We start from the raw sequence: 14640 nt of genomic DNA, 5'->3' as shown, positions 1-14640 counted from the left end.
AAATCACCAGGTGTGTAAACCTGTGGAGGGGAATATTCAATCCCCACTGCCCCAGGGGCCTGTTATCGCAATGTGTGCCCAGTGCGGGGCCCGAGCTACGTTCAGCATTGCTCTTTGTTTGGACTCTGATGGTTTAGCTACCAGTCGGATGACTCCCAATTTTGTTCGTCCAGTTATCCAGCTGCAGGTCAGTCCTGGGACAGTGGGAGATGGGGCAGAGAAGGTGGGAGGTACCAAGACCCACAGTGACCTGTGGTCTCTTTGGCCTATTTCGAGGTCCTCCTAGCCTCTCAGGGCTGTTATTGGCTACAACAATGCTGGTTCACTTGGTTCAGCCAATCTAGACCCAATAAAACCAGACAGAACTAACATAGCACAAGCTGAACTCGTTTCTCACCAGCTCTCGGATTATTATTAGATACTCCAGTTGACAAATGCAAAGTGACCAATATCCATTTGGTCAGGCATACCAGCCACTAAGGAAGTGCCCAACCTATTCATAGAATACCTATAGTGTGGAAACAGGCCATTTGGCCCAACAAGTTCACACCGACCCTCCAAAGAGTAACCCACTAAGACCCATTCCCCTACCCCTGACTAATGCACCTAACACGATGGGCAATTTGCCATAGCCAATACACCTGACCTGCGCATCTTTGGATTGTGAGAGAGAACTGGAGCACCCGGAGGAAATCCACACAGACACGTGGAGAGTGTACAAACTCCACACAGACAGTCACCCGAGGCTGGAACCAAACCGGGTCCCTAGCACTGTGAGGCAGCAATGCTAACCACTGAGCTACCGTGCCACCCATTGTGCCATGTATGATGATTTGCGATGTTCCCTGTAAGATCAGCTTTAAGAATTGTAGATCCAGCAACCAGTTAATGTCTGAAAGCCCAGCAAATATGAATTACATTTCTCCATCACAAAACCTGACAACGAAGTGGGAGCCCTCCTATCCCTAAGGCAGTCAGTCACAGGATATACAGCACAGAAAGCAGGCCATTTGGCCCAACCACTCCATGCCAGTGTTAATGCTGCAGTCTGCCTCCTCCCATCTTCTCTCCATTCCCATTGTAATGCTCTATACCCTCCTCCATCATCAGTCCAATTACCATTTGAACTCACACTCTAGACTGACACTGATCTGCAGTACCAAAGGAGTAAGTTATTACAACTAAACTCCCTTCAATAAACACCAGAGATGACATTGTTGGTTAGACAGAGTCCAGGCAATCAGCATTTATTCCAACTCACACACCAGCAACTCCATAATCACCAATTACTTGATCCTCACATGGTACATTCTCACTCAATTAGATATGTTTAATGAATCTGCTCAGGCATGCTGTTACACAGCAATGGAACAGGACAGGCTTGAACCTAAGTATCCTGGTTCAGAGATAGGAACACTACCACTGTGGCACAAGAGCCCGTCACACTACCTTGAATTTCACTTGAACCTATTTTTCTAATCAACCTAGTCAGAGATATTCCACGTCTGGAACAGGGAGGATTGAAACTGGGCGCCTTGGTCCAGGGCAGGGGCACAACCACTGCATCACACTCACTCCCTTACTCTCAAATGACCTATAACCACCAGCCATTGCCTCGTTCCACTTGGCCTCAGTGTAGTGAATGTAACAAGGTCAGCCAGGTAGACCTCATAGAACATGGGTTCCCTGATTGGGGCTGTTAACCTGATCCAATCAAGGAACCCTGGGCTGACAGATATAAACAGGAGTGTCATGGGTTCTGCTCGCTCTGACAGCTGGCTCAGAGCTAGCTGGATCAGCGTCATGTACTACCCATGTGTACATAGAAGGGGACTTGCTGAAAAGATACCAGTCTTCACAGAGATTTTCACCTTCCACGCCCTCCCCCTTCACAGACTGAGCGGTGAGAAGCAACCAAGGGAACTTGGGGGAGATTTGTCTCTGCTTTTGAAAACAAATTACCATGAAGGAAGGGAGGGGTGGTCTGCACGTGCACTGGAGCTGATGTCATTGTGCGAGGTGAGACACCAGCAGTGAATGCGTTGACAATAGTTTGGCGATTGGAGTAACCAGCATCAGACACTTTCCTGATAGAACAAACCCCAGCATCTTTTACAGTCTCAAGATGACCGAGAGAACCTCACGGTTAATACCTTACAGTACGGTCACTCAATTTAGTCAATTTCAGCCAATTCACCGACAGCAAGATCCCAACAAACAGAATAGAGTCATAGAGTCATACAGCACGGTAACAGACCCTTCGCTACAACATGTCTATGCTGACCATGTTTGCAAACTAAACGAGTCCCACTTGCCTGTGTTTGGCCTTTAGCCCTCTAAACATGTCCCATGTTGGATCCATGTACCTGTCCAAATGTCTTTTTCAAGGTGTAACCGTACCTGCATCTACCAGTTCCTTTGACAATTAATTTCATGTACGCATCACCCTCTATGTAAAAAGGTTTCCCCTCAGGTCCCATTTCAAATTTTACCCCTCTCGCCTGAAACACTCTGCAGTTTTGGACTCCCCCACCCGAGGGAAAAGACCTTGGCCTATCTATGCCCCCTTATGATTTTATAAACCTCTATGAGGTTACCCCTCAGCCTCCAACGCTCCATGGAAAATAGACCACGGCTATCCAGCCTCTCCCTATAGCTCCAACCATCCAGTCCTGGTAACACGCTGTTAAATCTTTTCTGATTCGTTTGGCCAATTAAATTGTTTATTCAGAGTGAATATTGCTGTGCAGTAGTAAATGAGACGATTGCCGTTGGAATTCAGCTATGTTCACAGGTGTGTGTGTGTATGTTTATGTGTGTGTTTGTGTCTATGTGTCTGTGTGTGTTTGTGTTTGTGTCTGTCTGTGTGTGTCTGTGTGTGTGTCTGTGTGTGGTGATTTATCATGCAGTATTTTGAGAGTGTAAAAATAAAAGAGAGAAAAATATTACCAGTTGGCATTGAGCCAGATAGCAAGAGGATGAAACCATTAGAAGGTCACTCCGTTAGTGAGGGCAGAAGCCATTCCATGTTCTAATTCATCAAACTAACTAAATAGGTAACCCACAGCAACAGGATCCCTGGGAAGTGCCTGTGTCTTAATGGATTAATGCTTCTGGCATATTGATGTACATTAATCCCTCTGTTAATGAAAGTACATTAATCCCTTTCAGGCTGGAGAGGGAGCTTGAATTACTTGAAAATGGCGAAATTGTCATCTCGAAAGAAAACAGCATTGAGGAGAAGCTGAAAGCTGAGGAGAAGGTGTGTACCGAGGGGGAGGATTCGATAACGGAGGAGGGAATGGGAATGTCTGTTGTGGGTATGACCTCCATCTGAGTGATCAGTGCATTGGAAATGTAGCAATATTTCTCTCTGCTTAAAAACAGCATGGCCTGGTTAGATTGGAGCCACCAAGCTCAGGAATTGGTGATGCAACCCCATGTCGAATAGACTTGAGCTTGGGATTCCTGCTGACCCTCTCGGCCTTTGTATGAAGAGGAGTAAGCAAGAGGAAGTCCTAACCCAATGGAAACTGACTCTCCCCATAAGGAGGGGGAGGGGTTCGGTGGGAAGTGATGAGCCATGGTTGTTAGAAAATGGGATGATCCTGAGGCAGTGAAGAGTTCACTGTGTCTTGAAGTGGCAATTCTTAGAAAGTTTTTATGTTTCTAAACCACTGCGAGTCACCATACTACTTGCAAACACACAATGCATGCTCCAATGCTTTTCCCCAAACAAGTGCAATTTAATGGCGCCAGGAGATTCCCAATGGGAATGACCTGTGGAAAATTAGGAAGACCCTCTGAGAGATGCCAAGCTTGGGGCATTGGTGGCAGATGCCTACCTGCAGGAACCTATATGCCAGCAAACAATGACTAAATTACTTCACATCATGACAATTAAAGGGTTCAAATGTTATTCCTTTCCAAACAAAGTTTTGACGACAGACACAATGGCATCACTACAACAGGCAGATACCTGAAGCAATTGGCGATGTTTCCTCAGGGTTGGGCAGGAGAGATTTACCAACCCCTCCCTCCACCCGCCAACCCCATTCACATTTGGAATCTCCGGACAGGAAGGAGGAAGGGGAGTTCTCTCATCCCCCAGTGACAGTGTGTCAGGTTGTTACAGTTTTCATCGCAGTGATGCGGTTTGGTGGCCAGGAGGTTCTGACTGGGCCTTAGTGCCCCAGATTGGAGGGAACGGAGGGTGGGAGGGTGGAGTTATTAAATTATGAAATGTCACCAGACTTTCATCTCAGTTCCAACAATCCAAATCCTCCCGTGAAATCAGGCTGACCCAAGCATGACAACTCCATCTAACTTCATTCCCAGTCCAGGTACAGACAGGTCCACACTGTGAGCAGTGTACACCGAGTGACTGAACACTCCTGCCCACCCTCCTGAGCCTTGCCTCTGGGTGTTGAGCCTCCCATACAGCCCACTGGCCAGAGATATTCTCCTCGATAAACCAAGCACAGAACCTGTCAACGATGGTGCAGCCTGTTATATAGGCCTGACAAAGAGCTCGCCAAACATTGCCGAGGATCTCCCGTCACATCCCTGACCAAACATGGCACTCTGACAGTCTTAGAAAAGAGCTCAGCGATTCCCTGTGCATGCTGGCTGAGAGTACAGCACTGCGCTCTCTCTGGGCATTAGACAATTTTATAATACACCCCTTTCACACAGGGACCTTTGCAGCTGTGGCACGGTGGCTCAGTGGTTAACACTACTGCCTCACAGTGCCAGGACCAAGGTTCAATTCCAGCCTTGGGCAACTGTCTGTGTGGAGTTTGCACACTCTCCCCGTGTCAGCATGGGTTTCCTCCGGGTGCTCTAGTTTCCTCCCACAGTCCAAAGCTGTGCAGGTTAGGTGAATTGGCCATGCTTAATTGTCCATAGTGTACAGGGATGTGTAGGTTAGGTGTCATGATTTGGAGATGCCGGTGTTGGACTGGGGTGTACAAAGTTAAAGCTAGTGTGCTTCCAATTAAACCTATTGGACTATAACCTGGTGTTGTGTGATTTCCAACTAGGTTAGGTGCATTAGTCAGGGGCAAATGTAGAGTAATAGGGGAATGGGTCTGGATGGGATATCCTTCGGAGGGTTGTTGTGGATTTGTTGGGCTACATGGTCTGTTTCCATGCTGTAGGGATTCTATGATTCAATGAATCAAGTTGTGGGAAGGGATGGTTTTGAAGAGGCCATTCAGTGCTTCAAGGTATACTGTCATTCAGTTGTGTCCTGGCTGATCTTTATCTCCACCTCCATTCCCTGCTTTGATTCTATGCTGTTCCTGAACAGTTTTTCATTTTTCACTGACCTTTCTGTGAGCAATGCTTCCCAATTTCACCCATCACTTCATCAAAATGCTGAAATATTTCAGTTAGATCACTTTGTCACCCCCAACACTCAGGGCAGTACAAACCATGTCAATGCAACCCTCAGAATTTGTGGTGGTCCATATCAGATCATGGCTTGACTTTGGTCCTAATTTCCAGACAGGGTGGCTGCAATACTGACCTCACAAATGGTATAACAGGATGGCACTGAGAGGGGAAGTCCTCCTCACAGTCTTAAAAACCATCACTACCCTCTTCTGCCTCTTTTGGCTCCTTACACTCATACCCCCTGCCTATGTGCACCTGTGTCTCCAGCTTTGGCCATGACTCATATTGGGTCACTGAAAGGTTAATGTTCCACATCTCTGAGAGATGGTCCAGTGAGAGAACAGTGCCATTTGACAAATAAATATAACTTCAAATGTCCATTAACATCCGTCTCATTATTCTCCTCACAGGTTTCTCCAAACAAAGGCAGTGGTGAGTAGTTTTATTCATGATAATTTGAAACAGTTGATGCTAATCGTGCAGAGTGTGGAACGTGTTTATAGGACTTCACATTTACTCTGTGCAGACTTCATTCATAATAAGCAAGAACAAAAGATCCAAACCACTTCCATATAGACTTTGGAGAAAATATAGTGGAATTTGATATTCCTCATTAGAATCCAGTTACAACAAAGAGACCTGAGAAGGACCATTTATACTCCCATTAAAGCAACAACAGGATCCCAGGCCCTCATTATATATTGGCTGAACAACCTGAGAGCATGGTCTTTCTTTCAGGTTAAACACACCGCCTCATTGGGGTTGTTGCATCTGCTTTTGGCAGTTGATGTTGGGCTCAGGGAGATTGAGTATCTGTTACAGTGACCCTCCATCAGCTGGAATAGATGAGAATGCCAAAAAGCTTGGAAACAGCGGCCAATTATCATCACACTCTCTCGCAGCGCACAGAAACTGTAAGGTGCAATCATCTTCAAATTTTTGTAAAGAAGTGTATACAGAGGGTTAATGGAGCCGCAGTTAAACTCTCACCCCAGCTTGAACCTTATTCCCATGAGTAAGCAGATATTAATCATGTTAACTCATTAACTCCAGGCAGAGATGGGTGTAAGTTGATTAATTAGATAAAATTGGATTTGCAATTTCTCTCTTGATTTTCACTTCCAACGGAGTCTCTAGTGGTTCAGCGGCAGTGACCCTACCCCTGGACCGGGACACCCAGCTCCAAGTCCCACATGCTCCAGAGGAGTGTAATGACATCCCTGGTCAGATTGATTCAAAAATGTCTCTCATTTCCTAACTAAACAGAACTTCCATAGTGACAGTCTGGGAAGCACTAGTCTGTTATGAAGTGTGTTGTTGACCAGAAAGTCAAAGGTCATCTAATTAGTGTACGTCTCCCACATCAAATTACTAATACCCTTGATGCCTGTAGAGAGAGGTGGGCACCTTAGGGGGCTGGAGTATATTATTTTCCCCTCCAACTCAGTCTTTATTTAGTCCCTGCCCTCCAGTGGGCAGTGGTTGTGAATTATTAATGTGAAAATGTTACTGTGCATGTGAATGTATTGGTAAGGGCCCAGTGATTTATCATTGTGGTCCCAGGAATTCCAGTTTTGAGGACTGGAGAAGATGGGACTGTTGACCTTGGAGAGGAGAGGTTGATAGGAGGTCTGTTCAATGGTTTCAAAATCAGGACCGAGCTGGATAGAGTAGAAAGGGAGAAACTGTAAAAGGAACAAGAATAAGAGGGTATAAAATGAAAGGGATGTGGAAATGAAGCAAGGCTGAAGCAAAGATATACTTTCTCACTCAGTGAGTAGTTAGTGTGTGGAATGCATTGCCTGGAAATGTGATTCAACTGAGGCATTTGAGAGGACGGTTATTTGGATAGAAATGGGATACAGGGATAGGGGAATCGGCGGGAGATTGGCACAAGGGGATGGAACTGGTGCAGGTCTGATGGACCGAAAGGCCTGCTGTGTGATTCTGCGGTGAATGTTTAGTTGTTTTCAGTTAGCAGTTTTATGATGGGTTTAAAAACTGGATTAGCATCATTGACATGATACAGGTCAGCAAAAGGATCCTTTGCAGAATGGGCTAGGGTTAGATGGTAGAATGTCCAGGTTCACCTGCCGTGGAGTCATAGAGATGTGCAGCACAGAAACAGACCCTTCGGTCCAACTCGTCCATGCCAACCAGATATCCTAACCTAATCTAATCCCATTTGCCAGCACCCGGCCCATATCCCTCCAACCCCTTCCTATTCATATACCCATCCAGATGTCTTTTAAATGTTGTAATTGTACCAGCCTCCACCACTTCCTCTGGCAGTTCATTGCGTACACACACCACCCTCTGCATGAAAAAGTTGCCCCTTTGATCCATTTTATCTCTTTCCCCTCTCACCTTAAACCTATGCCCTCTAGTTCTGGACCCCCCCAGTCCAGGGAAAAGACATTGTCTATTTACCCTATCCATGCCCCTCATGATTTTATAAACCTCTATAAGGTCATCCCTCAGCCTCTGACAGTCCAGGGAAAACAGCCTATTTAGTCTCTCCCTGTAGCTCAAATTTGAGCTAGAGCTGCCATATGCACAGGAGGCTGGGGGAGCTGTTTCCATGGCGCCTCCAGGATATTGAGGCTGTATTTTGAAGATCAGGAATCACCCACTGTGGAAGGCGAGGATATACCTATGAAGCTCGGCTCCACTCCGAGAATCCGGGATCATCCATGAGGAGAGCCGAGTATTGGGAGAATGAGAGGGAGAAATCATGAATACAAACAAGCAACACTCAGAGCAAGCGCACTACAGACAGTGGAGGTCAAAGGTGAGAATAGATGCAGCAATTGAGAGGGAATCAGAGAGGGAGTCTCAGGGAGCGAGGCCAAAGGGGGAGTCGGAATTACACAGGCTGATGGTTAAGGCTGGAGGACTGGGTTAAACTTGTGGAGGCATTTGTGAATGAGACTCAATGTTTTGGATTCGATGTGTTGGGGACAGGAAGAGATGAAAGTCAGAAATACTGGAAATGGTCACGAGGCCAGAGAGGAGAGAGAAATAGAGTGAACATTTTAAGCTAACTGTCTTTTAGAGCCGAGAGTGTGGTGCTGGAAAAGCACAGGAAATTAGGCAGCGTCTGAGGAGCCGAAGAAACGACTTTTCGGGCAAATGCCTTTCATCAGGAATGAGGCTTGTGGGCAAGTGGGCAGAGTGATAAATGGGAAGGGGGTGGGGCTGGGGTAAGGTAGCTGAGAGCGCAATATGTGGATGGAGGTGGGAGTAAAAATGGTAGGTAGGAGGGGAGGGTGGAGTGGATAGGTGGGGAGGAAGATGGGCAGGTAGGACAGGTCATGAGGATGGTGCTGAGCGGGCAAGTTGGAATTGGGGTAAGGTGGGGAGGGGAAATGAGGAAGGTTGTGAAATCCACCTTATCCCAGTTCCAACCTTCCAGCTCAGCACCTTCCTCATGACCTGTCCTACCTGACCATCGTCCTTCCCACCTATCCGTTCCACCTTTACCCCCCACCTCCATCTATTTATCGCACTCTCAGTTACCTTTCCCCTGGCCCCACCTCGCTCCCATTTATCGCTCCACCCCTAAGGCTCCCAACCTCATTCCTGATGAAGAGCCTTTGCCCGAAACATCGATTCTCCTGCTCCTCGGATGCTGCCTGACCTGCTGTGCTTTTCCAGCACCACACTCTCGACTCTAATCTCCAGCATCTGCAGTCCTCACCTTCGCCTAACTGTCTTTTATCAGAGTATCTGAGAGCTTAGAAACAGGCCTAGAGGTTAAAGCTGAACAACACTCTCAGTCAGCAGAGTTTTTGTTGAGTTTAAGTTTGAGATGGTCTCCCTAAGGAGTGACTCTGTGATAATGTGACACTACGCAGTGCCAGTGTCTTTGCAGAATGTGTAATTATACCCTGTGTGCCTGTGTCTGGTCTAGACTATCTGGTGCCAAGGTAGGTTGATACCCAACAATGAACCAACAAGCTGGCTCGATGCACCTGCTGCCCCAGATGAGATCAACACTGCGATCACAACACCAAACTCAACCTCATATCACACCATTCATTTAGCAGCCCATTCCTGGGGGACAAGCAGAGTTTTCACAGTGCTTTCACACAATCTCCATCTCTCTGGGGTTAATCCTTCCTTTAGTAAACCAGGTAATCACAACATAAGGCAAGCTTTATATCCATTGATGACTTCACATGTACTCCTCTCTCACTCACTTAATCAGTCTCATTCTGTCTCTGACTTGCTGTCTTCAGTAATTCTCCCTCATTTTCTCTATCTCCATCAAATCTGTGTCTATCCATGTCTCTCTTCACTAATGCTCTCTCGTTTTCTCTGTCACTCACCCTCTCCATCTATCTCCCACAATCCTGTCTCTCTCTGTCTTTCTTTACTAATTCTCTCTTGCTGTCTCTCTCCTTCTCTCTCTCTTTCTCTATATCTGCATTAATATTACTGTTATCCTTTGGAACGCCGCTCCATCATCAGGTGGTTGATGAAGGAGCAGTGCTCCAAAAGCTAGTGTGCTTCCAATTAAACCTGTTGGACTATAACCTGGTGTTGTGTGATTTTTAATTTTGTACACCCCAGTCCAACACCGTCATCTCCAAATCACGACTGTCATCCTTGTCTGTCTCAGCCTAATTCTCTCCATTTTTCCCTCTCTAGTTCTCTCTATCTTTCCAATGATCTCTCTCTCTGTTCATCTCCCTTCTCTAATCTCTTCAATTAGCAGACAGTGATGAACATTACATCATACTCAATTCAATTATGGAGGCACCACTCACACAGGGAACAAACAAGGGCTGGGAACACTGTACTCCCCATGTGTCTGGGTTCCCACTCCGAGTGCAGAACTAATAATCCCAGACCTCATCCAACAGCTTCATGTTTCCTGCTCTGCAAGCAAACCTGATTGAAACAAACTGGATTGCATGAAATAAACAGGTTAGAAGCTCCATTGAAATAGCAAGTGCAGAAGGAAAAGGTAGCAATTCACCAGTAACACTAGTAAATGAAGGTACTGGTTATTGTGGTTCTGTTCGCCGAGCTGGAAGTTTTTGTTGCAAACGTTTCGTCCCCTGTCTAGGTGACATCCTCATTGCTTGGGAGCTTCCTGTGAAGCGCTTCTGTGGTGTTTCCTCCGGCATTTATAGTGGCCTGTTTCTGCCACTTCCGGTTGTCAGTTTCAGCTGTCCGCGGTGGTGGGCGGTATATTGAGTCCAGGTCGATGTGTTTGTTGATGGAGTTTGTGGATGAGTGCCATGCTTCTAGGAATTCCCTGGCTGGTCTTTGTTTCGCTTGCCCTATAATGGTAGTGTTGTCCCAGTCAAATTCATGTTACTTGTCGTCTGCGTTTGTGGCTACTAGGGATAGCTGGTCATGTCGTTTCGTGGCTAGTTGATGTTCGTGGATGCGGATCGTTAGCTGTCTTCCTGTTTGTCCTATATAGTGTTTTGTGCAGTCCTTGCATGGGATTTTGTACTGGTTATGCTGGAACACTGTTCTGAGGTGGGCAAGGCAGTCTGCATCATTCCCAAGTTTTACAAGTTTTGATTAAGTCATAGGCACATGATAAACAAGCTCTAACACTGCTCACAGTCATTCCTGAGCATCTTCAAACAAATCACTAAGGAAATCATGAGGGGCATAGATAAGGTGAATACGAAAGGTGAGGAGTTCAACAGTAGGGGGCATATTTTTAAGGTGAGAGGACAAAGATTTAAAAAAGGACATGAGGGACAACTTTTTTACACAGACTGGTTCATGTGTGGAACAAGTTTCCAGAGGAAGTGGTGGATACAGGTTCATTTAAAAGACATGAGAATAAGCTCATGAATGGAAAAGGTTTGGAGGGATGTGGGCCAAATAAGGGCAAGTGGGACTCATTTAGTTTGGAAATATGGTCAGCATGGACCGGTTGAACTAGTTTCCATGCTCTATGAGTCTATGAAATGAAATGTGGGAGTCATATAACTCATAACCTGCAGTTAAAACTCAAAATAAAATTGAATGCAACCTGACTGGGCTATCACCTATTCAGAGTCCTTGTATACTCTGCAGACTTTATCATGTATAAACGGGACAATCTCACTGAGGATTAATGTGCACAGTAGATCCTTTTTGCAGTCTTCAAACATATCACAACCTCTGTTCCTATCAAACTTCAGCAAAGTGTAAAGTTCCCTTGTGAAAGGAAACTTTATTTACCAATAACATGTTTTTTTAAGGTGTCCTCAGATTGCAACCTTTGAACCTGGCAGGTTGGTAGATTGAATGCCACGAGTTCAGCTTTAACAAGTTAAGAGCTTGAGATAACCCAGAGATGGCTCTGTCACACCAGGCAACCACCCAGTCCTGTCGGCCTGTCTAATTCCACCTTACTCTTACAGAGTCGGCAAAGCATCACAGCAGCCCATTGGCCAACAAACCTGAAGGAAGCACGGAGAAGCTGAAAGCTGGTAAGAGCATCTAGTAACCAGTAACCAGTGACTAGTAACCAGCTGCACCCTATTGACCAGCTCTGGGGTGTCTATCTTAACATGAGACCAGGGTGACCAACCCTGATAAAGCAAATTAAAAGGGCACCCTGATTGTGGACCAAAAGGGAAGGGGTGATGGTGACTAATTGAGCGCGAGCCGATGGGGATGGAGGATGTTTAATGCAATCAAGACTTTTACAAGGTATCTTGAGGAGTTATTAGTTCCTCATGCTGCTGGCTGGCACACAGACATGCAGCCCCAGGCCCCTGCATACTGTCCAAGAAACACAAGACAGGAACAGGGAAAGGAACACGCTCAATAACAGGGAAAACCTTGAAGAACAGGCATAGGAGCAGGGAAAACCTTAAGGAATACAGAAAGAACAAGTTAAGGAACAGGGGAAACCAGGAAAACCTTAAGGAACTGGGGCAACAGTTTAAGGAACAATTAAGGTGCACTTGTTCATCCTATGTAACTCACTCAACAACATTTGAATGCCTGATTCACAAAATAAAACTGTGTCAGTCTTTTAAATCTCACCAGGCTGGGATTATTGAATGTACACTGGCTGCAACAACAGCTCAATTCCAGGATCAGGAGCCTACGATGCAGAAATATTTACAGAATATCCCCTGGGAAATGAGAGTAAAACATTTCCTGGGCCTCCCTAGCAGCACCCTAAATCCTGCATTAGGTCCATTACAATGGTGTCATCCTCTTCTAGACCCTGTCTCATCCCCCGGCTCAAGTCAATTTGGGAAGCACCAACCACGTAGGCATTGGGCCCACCCAGAGCAGGATCCTTCAGCAGGACCCAATCAAACAACGTGAGACCAGTCCCTTCAGTGCTGCTGGGGGCAGAATGGGTCAAAAGGCCTCTGGATTCATGCCATTTCACCATCTCCATCAGATTAGGTCTTCAACCGTCTCACAACAAAATACCTGAAGGAAACTATTGACAGAAAAGGAGCAGAGGAGAGAGAACATTGTGGATCAGACCAGGATTAAATGCAATAGTACACTGACTGAAGGTCAGAAAGCATAGGGAACAGACTGAGGCACCAGTGTAGCTCTTGCCCCACATTCAGAAACCCGCCACACCCCAACACACACGCATACACACACATTCATGCACACATATATATTCACACACGCACACATATATACATATATATTCACACACATATATACATATATTCACACACATACACATATATATTCACACACATGCACACATATATACATATTTTTCACACACATACACATATATATTCACACACGCACAAATATATACAAAACTATTCACACACATCCACATATATAGTCACATGCACACATATAGACATATATATTCACATATATACACATATATATTCACACGCGCATGTATATACATATATATTCACACACATCCACATATATATTCACACACACATGCACACATATATATATATTCACACACATTCACATATATATTTACACACATTCAATGGACTGAGGAGTGGCAGATGGAGCTTAATTTGTCTAAATGCAAGGTATTGCATTTTGGTAAAAGAAACAAGAGCAGGACTTATACAATTAATGGTACGGCCCTGGGTAGTTTTGTACAACAGAGACACTCAAGCGTTCAGGAATAATTCTTTGAAATTTGCATCATAGGGAGACAGGGTGGTTAAGAAAGAGTTAGCACGATTGCCACCATTGCTCAAACCATTGAGTATAAGAGTTGGGATAGGTCCATGCCACAGGTCAAGAGTTATCAATGGGACAAGGGCAAGGGATTAGGCAAGAATTAGGATGTATAGAATGGGGTAACAAAATGCAGGGGATGCAGACGTTCGAAGCTGGTTTAAGGAACAGATATTGCATGTCCTTGATAGATATGTCCCTGTCAGGCAGAGAGGAAGTGATAAGGTAACGGAACCGTGGTTTAAAACAGAAATTACATCTCTTGTTAAGAAGAAGAAGGAGGTTTATGTGTTGATGAGACAAGATGGTTCAGATGAGGCGATGGAGAGTTACAGATCAGCTAGGAAGGATTTAAAGAGAGAGTTAAGAAGAGCAAAGAGAGGACACGAGCAGTCTATAGCAAATAGAATAAAGGAGAACCCTAAAGCTTTCTGTAGGAATGTGAGGACTACAAGGATGACTAGGATAGGAATAGGAAGTGGGAAGTTAAGTGTCGACCCTGTAGAGATCGGAGAGGTGCTAAATGAACATTTCTTATCAGTGTTCACTCAGGAAAAAGAGAATATTGCAGAGGAGAAGAATGAAGTACAAGATATTAGACTAGAAAGGATCGAGGTTAGTCACACACAGATGTTATCAATTCGCGAAGGAGTGAAAGCAGACAAGTCCCCTGGGCTGGATGGGATTTATCCGAGGATTCTCTGGAAAGCTAGGGAGGGTTTTGGATTAGTGGTGCTGGAAGAGCACAGCAGTTCAGGCAGCATCAGGAATTCCTGATGAAGGGCTTTTGCCCGAAACTTCGATTTTGCTGCTCCTCGGATGCTGCCTGAATTGCTGTGCTCTTCCAGCACCACTAATCCAAAATCTGGTTTCCAGCATCTGCAGTCATTGTTTTTACTTAGAAGCTAGGGAGGAGACAGCAGAGCCTTTGGCTTTGATATTTGAGTCATCATTGTCTACAGGTTTAGTACCTGAGGACTGGAGGATTGAAAATGTTGTGCCCTTGTTCAAGAAGGGCAGCAGAGATGACCCAGGTAATTATAGACCAGTGAGCCTTACTTCTGTTGTAGGAAAGGTTTTGGAAAA

The 14640-nt window shown here is 45.5% G+C and overlaps 1 protein-coding gene across 4 annotated transcripts in view; it reads left to right on the top strand.

Annotated features, from left to right (window-relative positions):
• The window catches only part of palm1a (paralemmin 1a), a 304566-nt gene that overhangs the window by 268000 nt on the left and 21926 nt on the right, over positions 1–14640 (top strand). For all 4 annotated transcript variants that reach the window (XM_087976206.1, XM_087976207.1, XM_043683614.2 and 1 more), the window contains exons 5-7: positions 3172–3262; positions 5808–5829; positions 11775–11843. In XM_087976206.1, coding sequence (XP_087832332.1) covers positions 3172–3262; positions 5808–5829; positions 11775–11843 — 182 coding nt within the window. The remainder of the gene's footprint in view (positions 1–3171; positions 3263–5807; positions 5830–11774; positions 11844–14640) is intronic.

This window comes from Chiloscyllium plagiosum, unplaced genomic scaffold (assembly GCF_037043375.1).
Source record: "Chiloscyllium plagiosum isolate Xiang-an unplaced genomic scaffold, Cpla_swu_hap1 HiC_scaffold_28, whole genome shotgun sequence".
Taxonomy (NCBI): domain Eukaryota; kingdom Metazoa; phylum Chordata; class Chondrichthyes; order Orectolobiformes; family Hemiscylliidae; genus Chiloscyllium; species Chiloscyllium plagiosum.
This window is presented reverse-complemented; position numbering and strand designations above follow the sequence as displayed.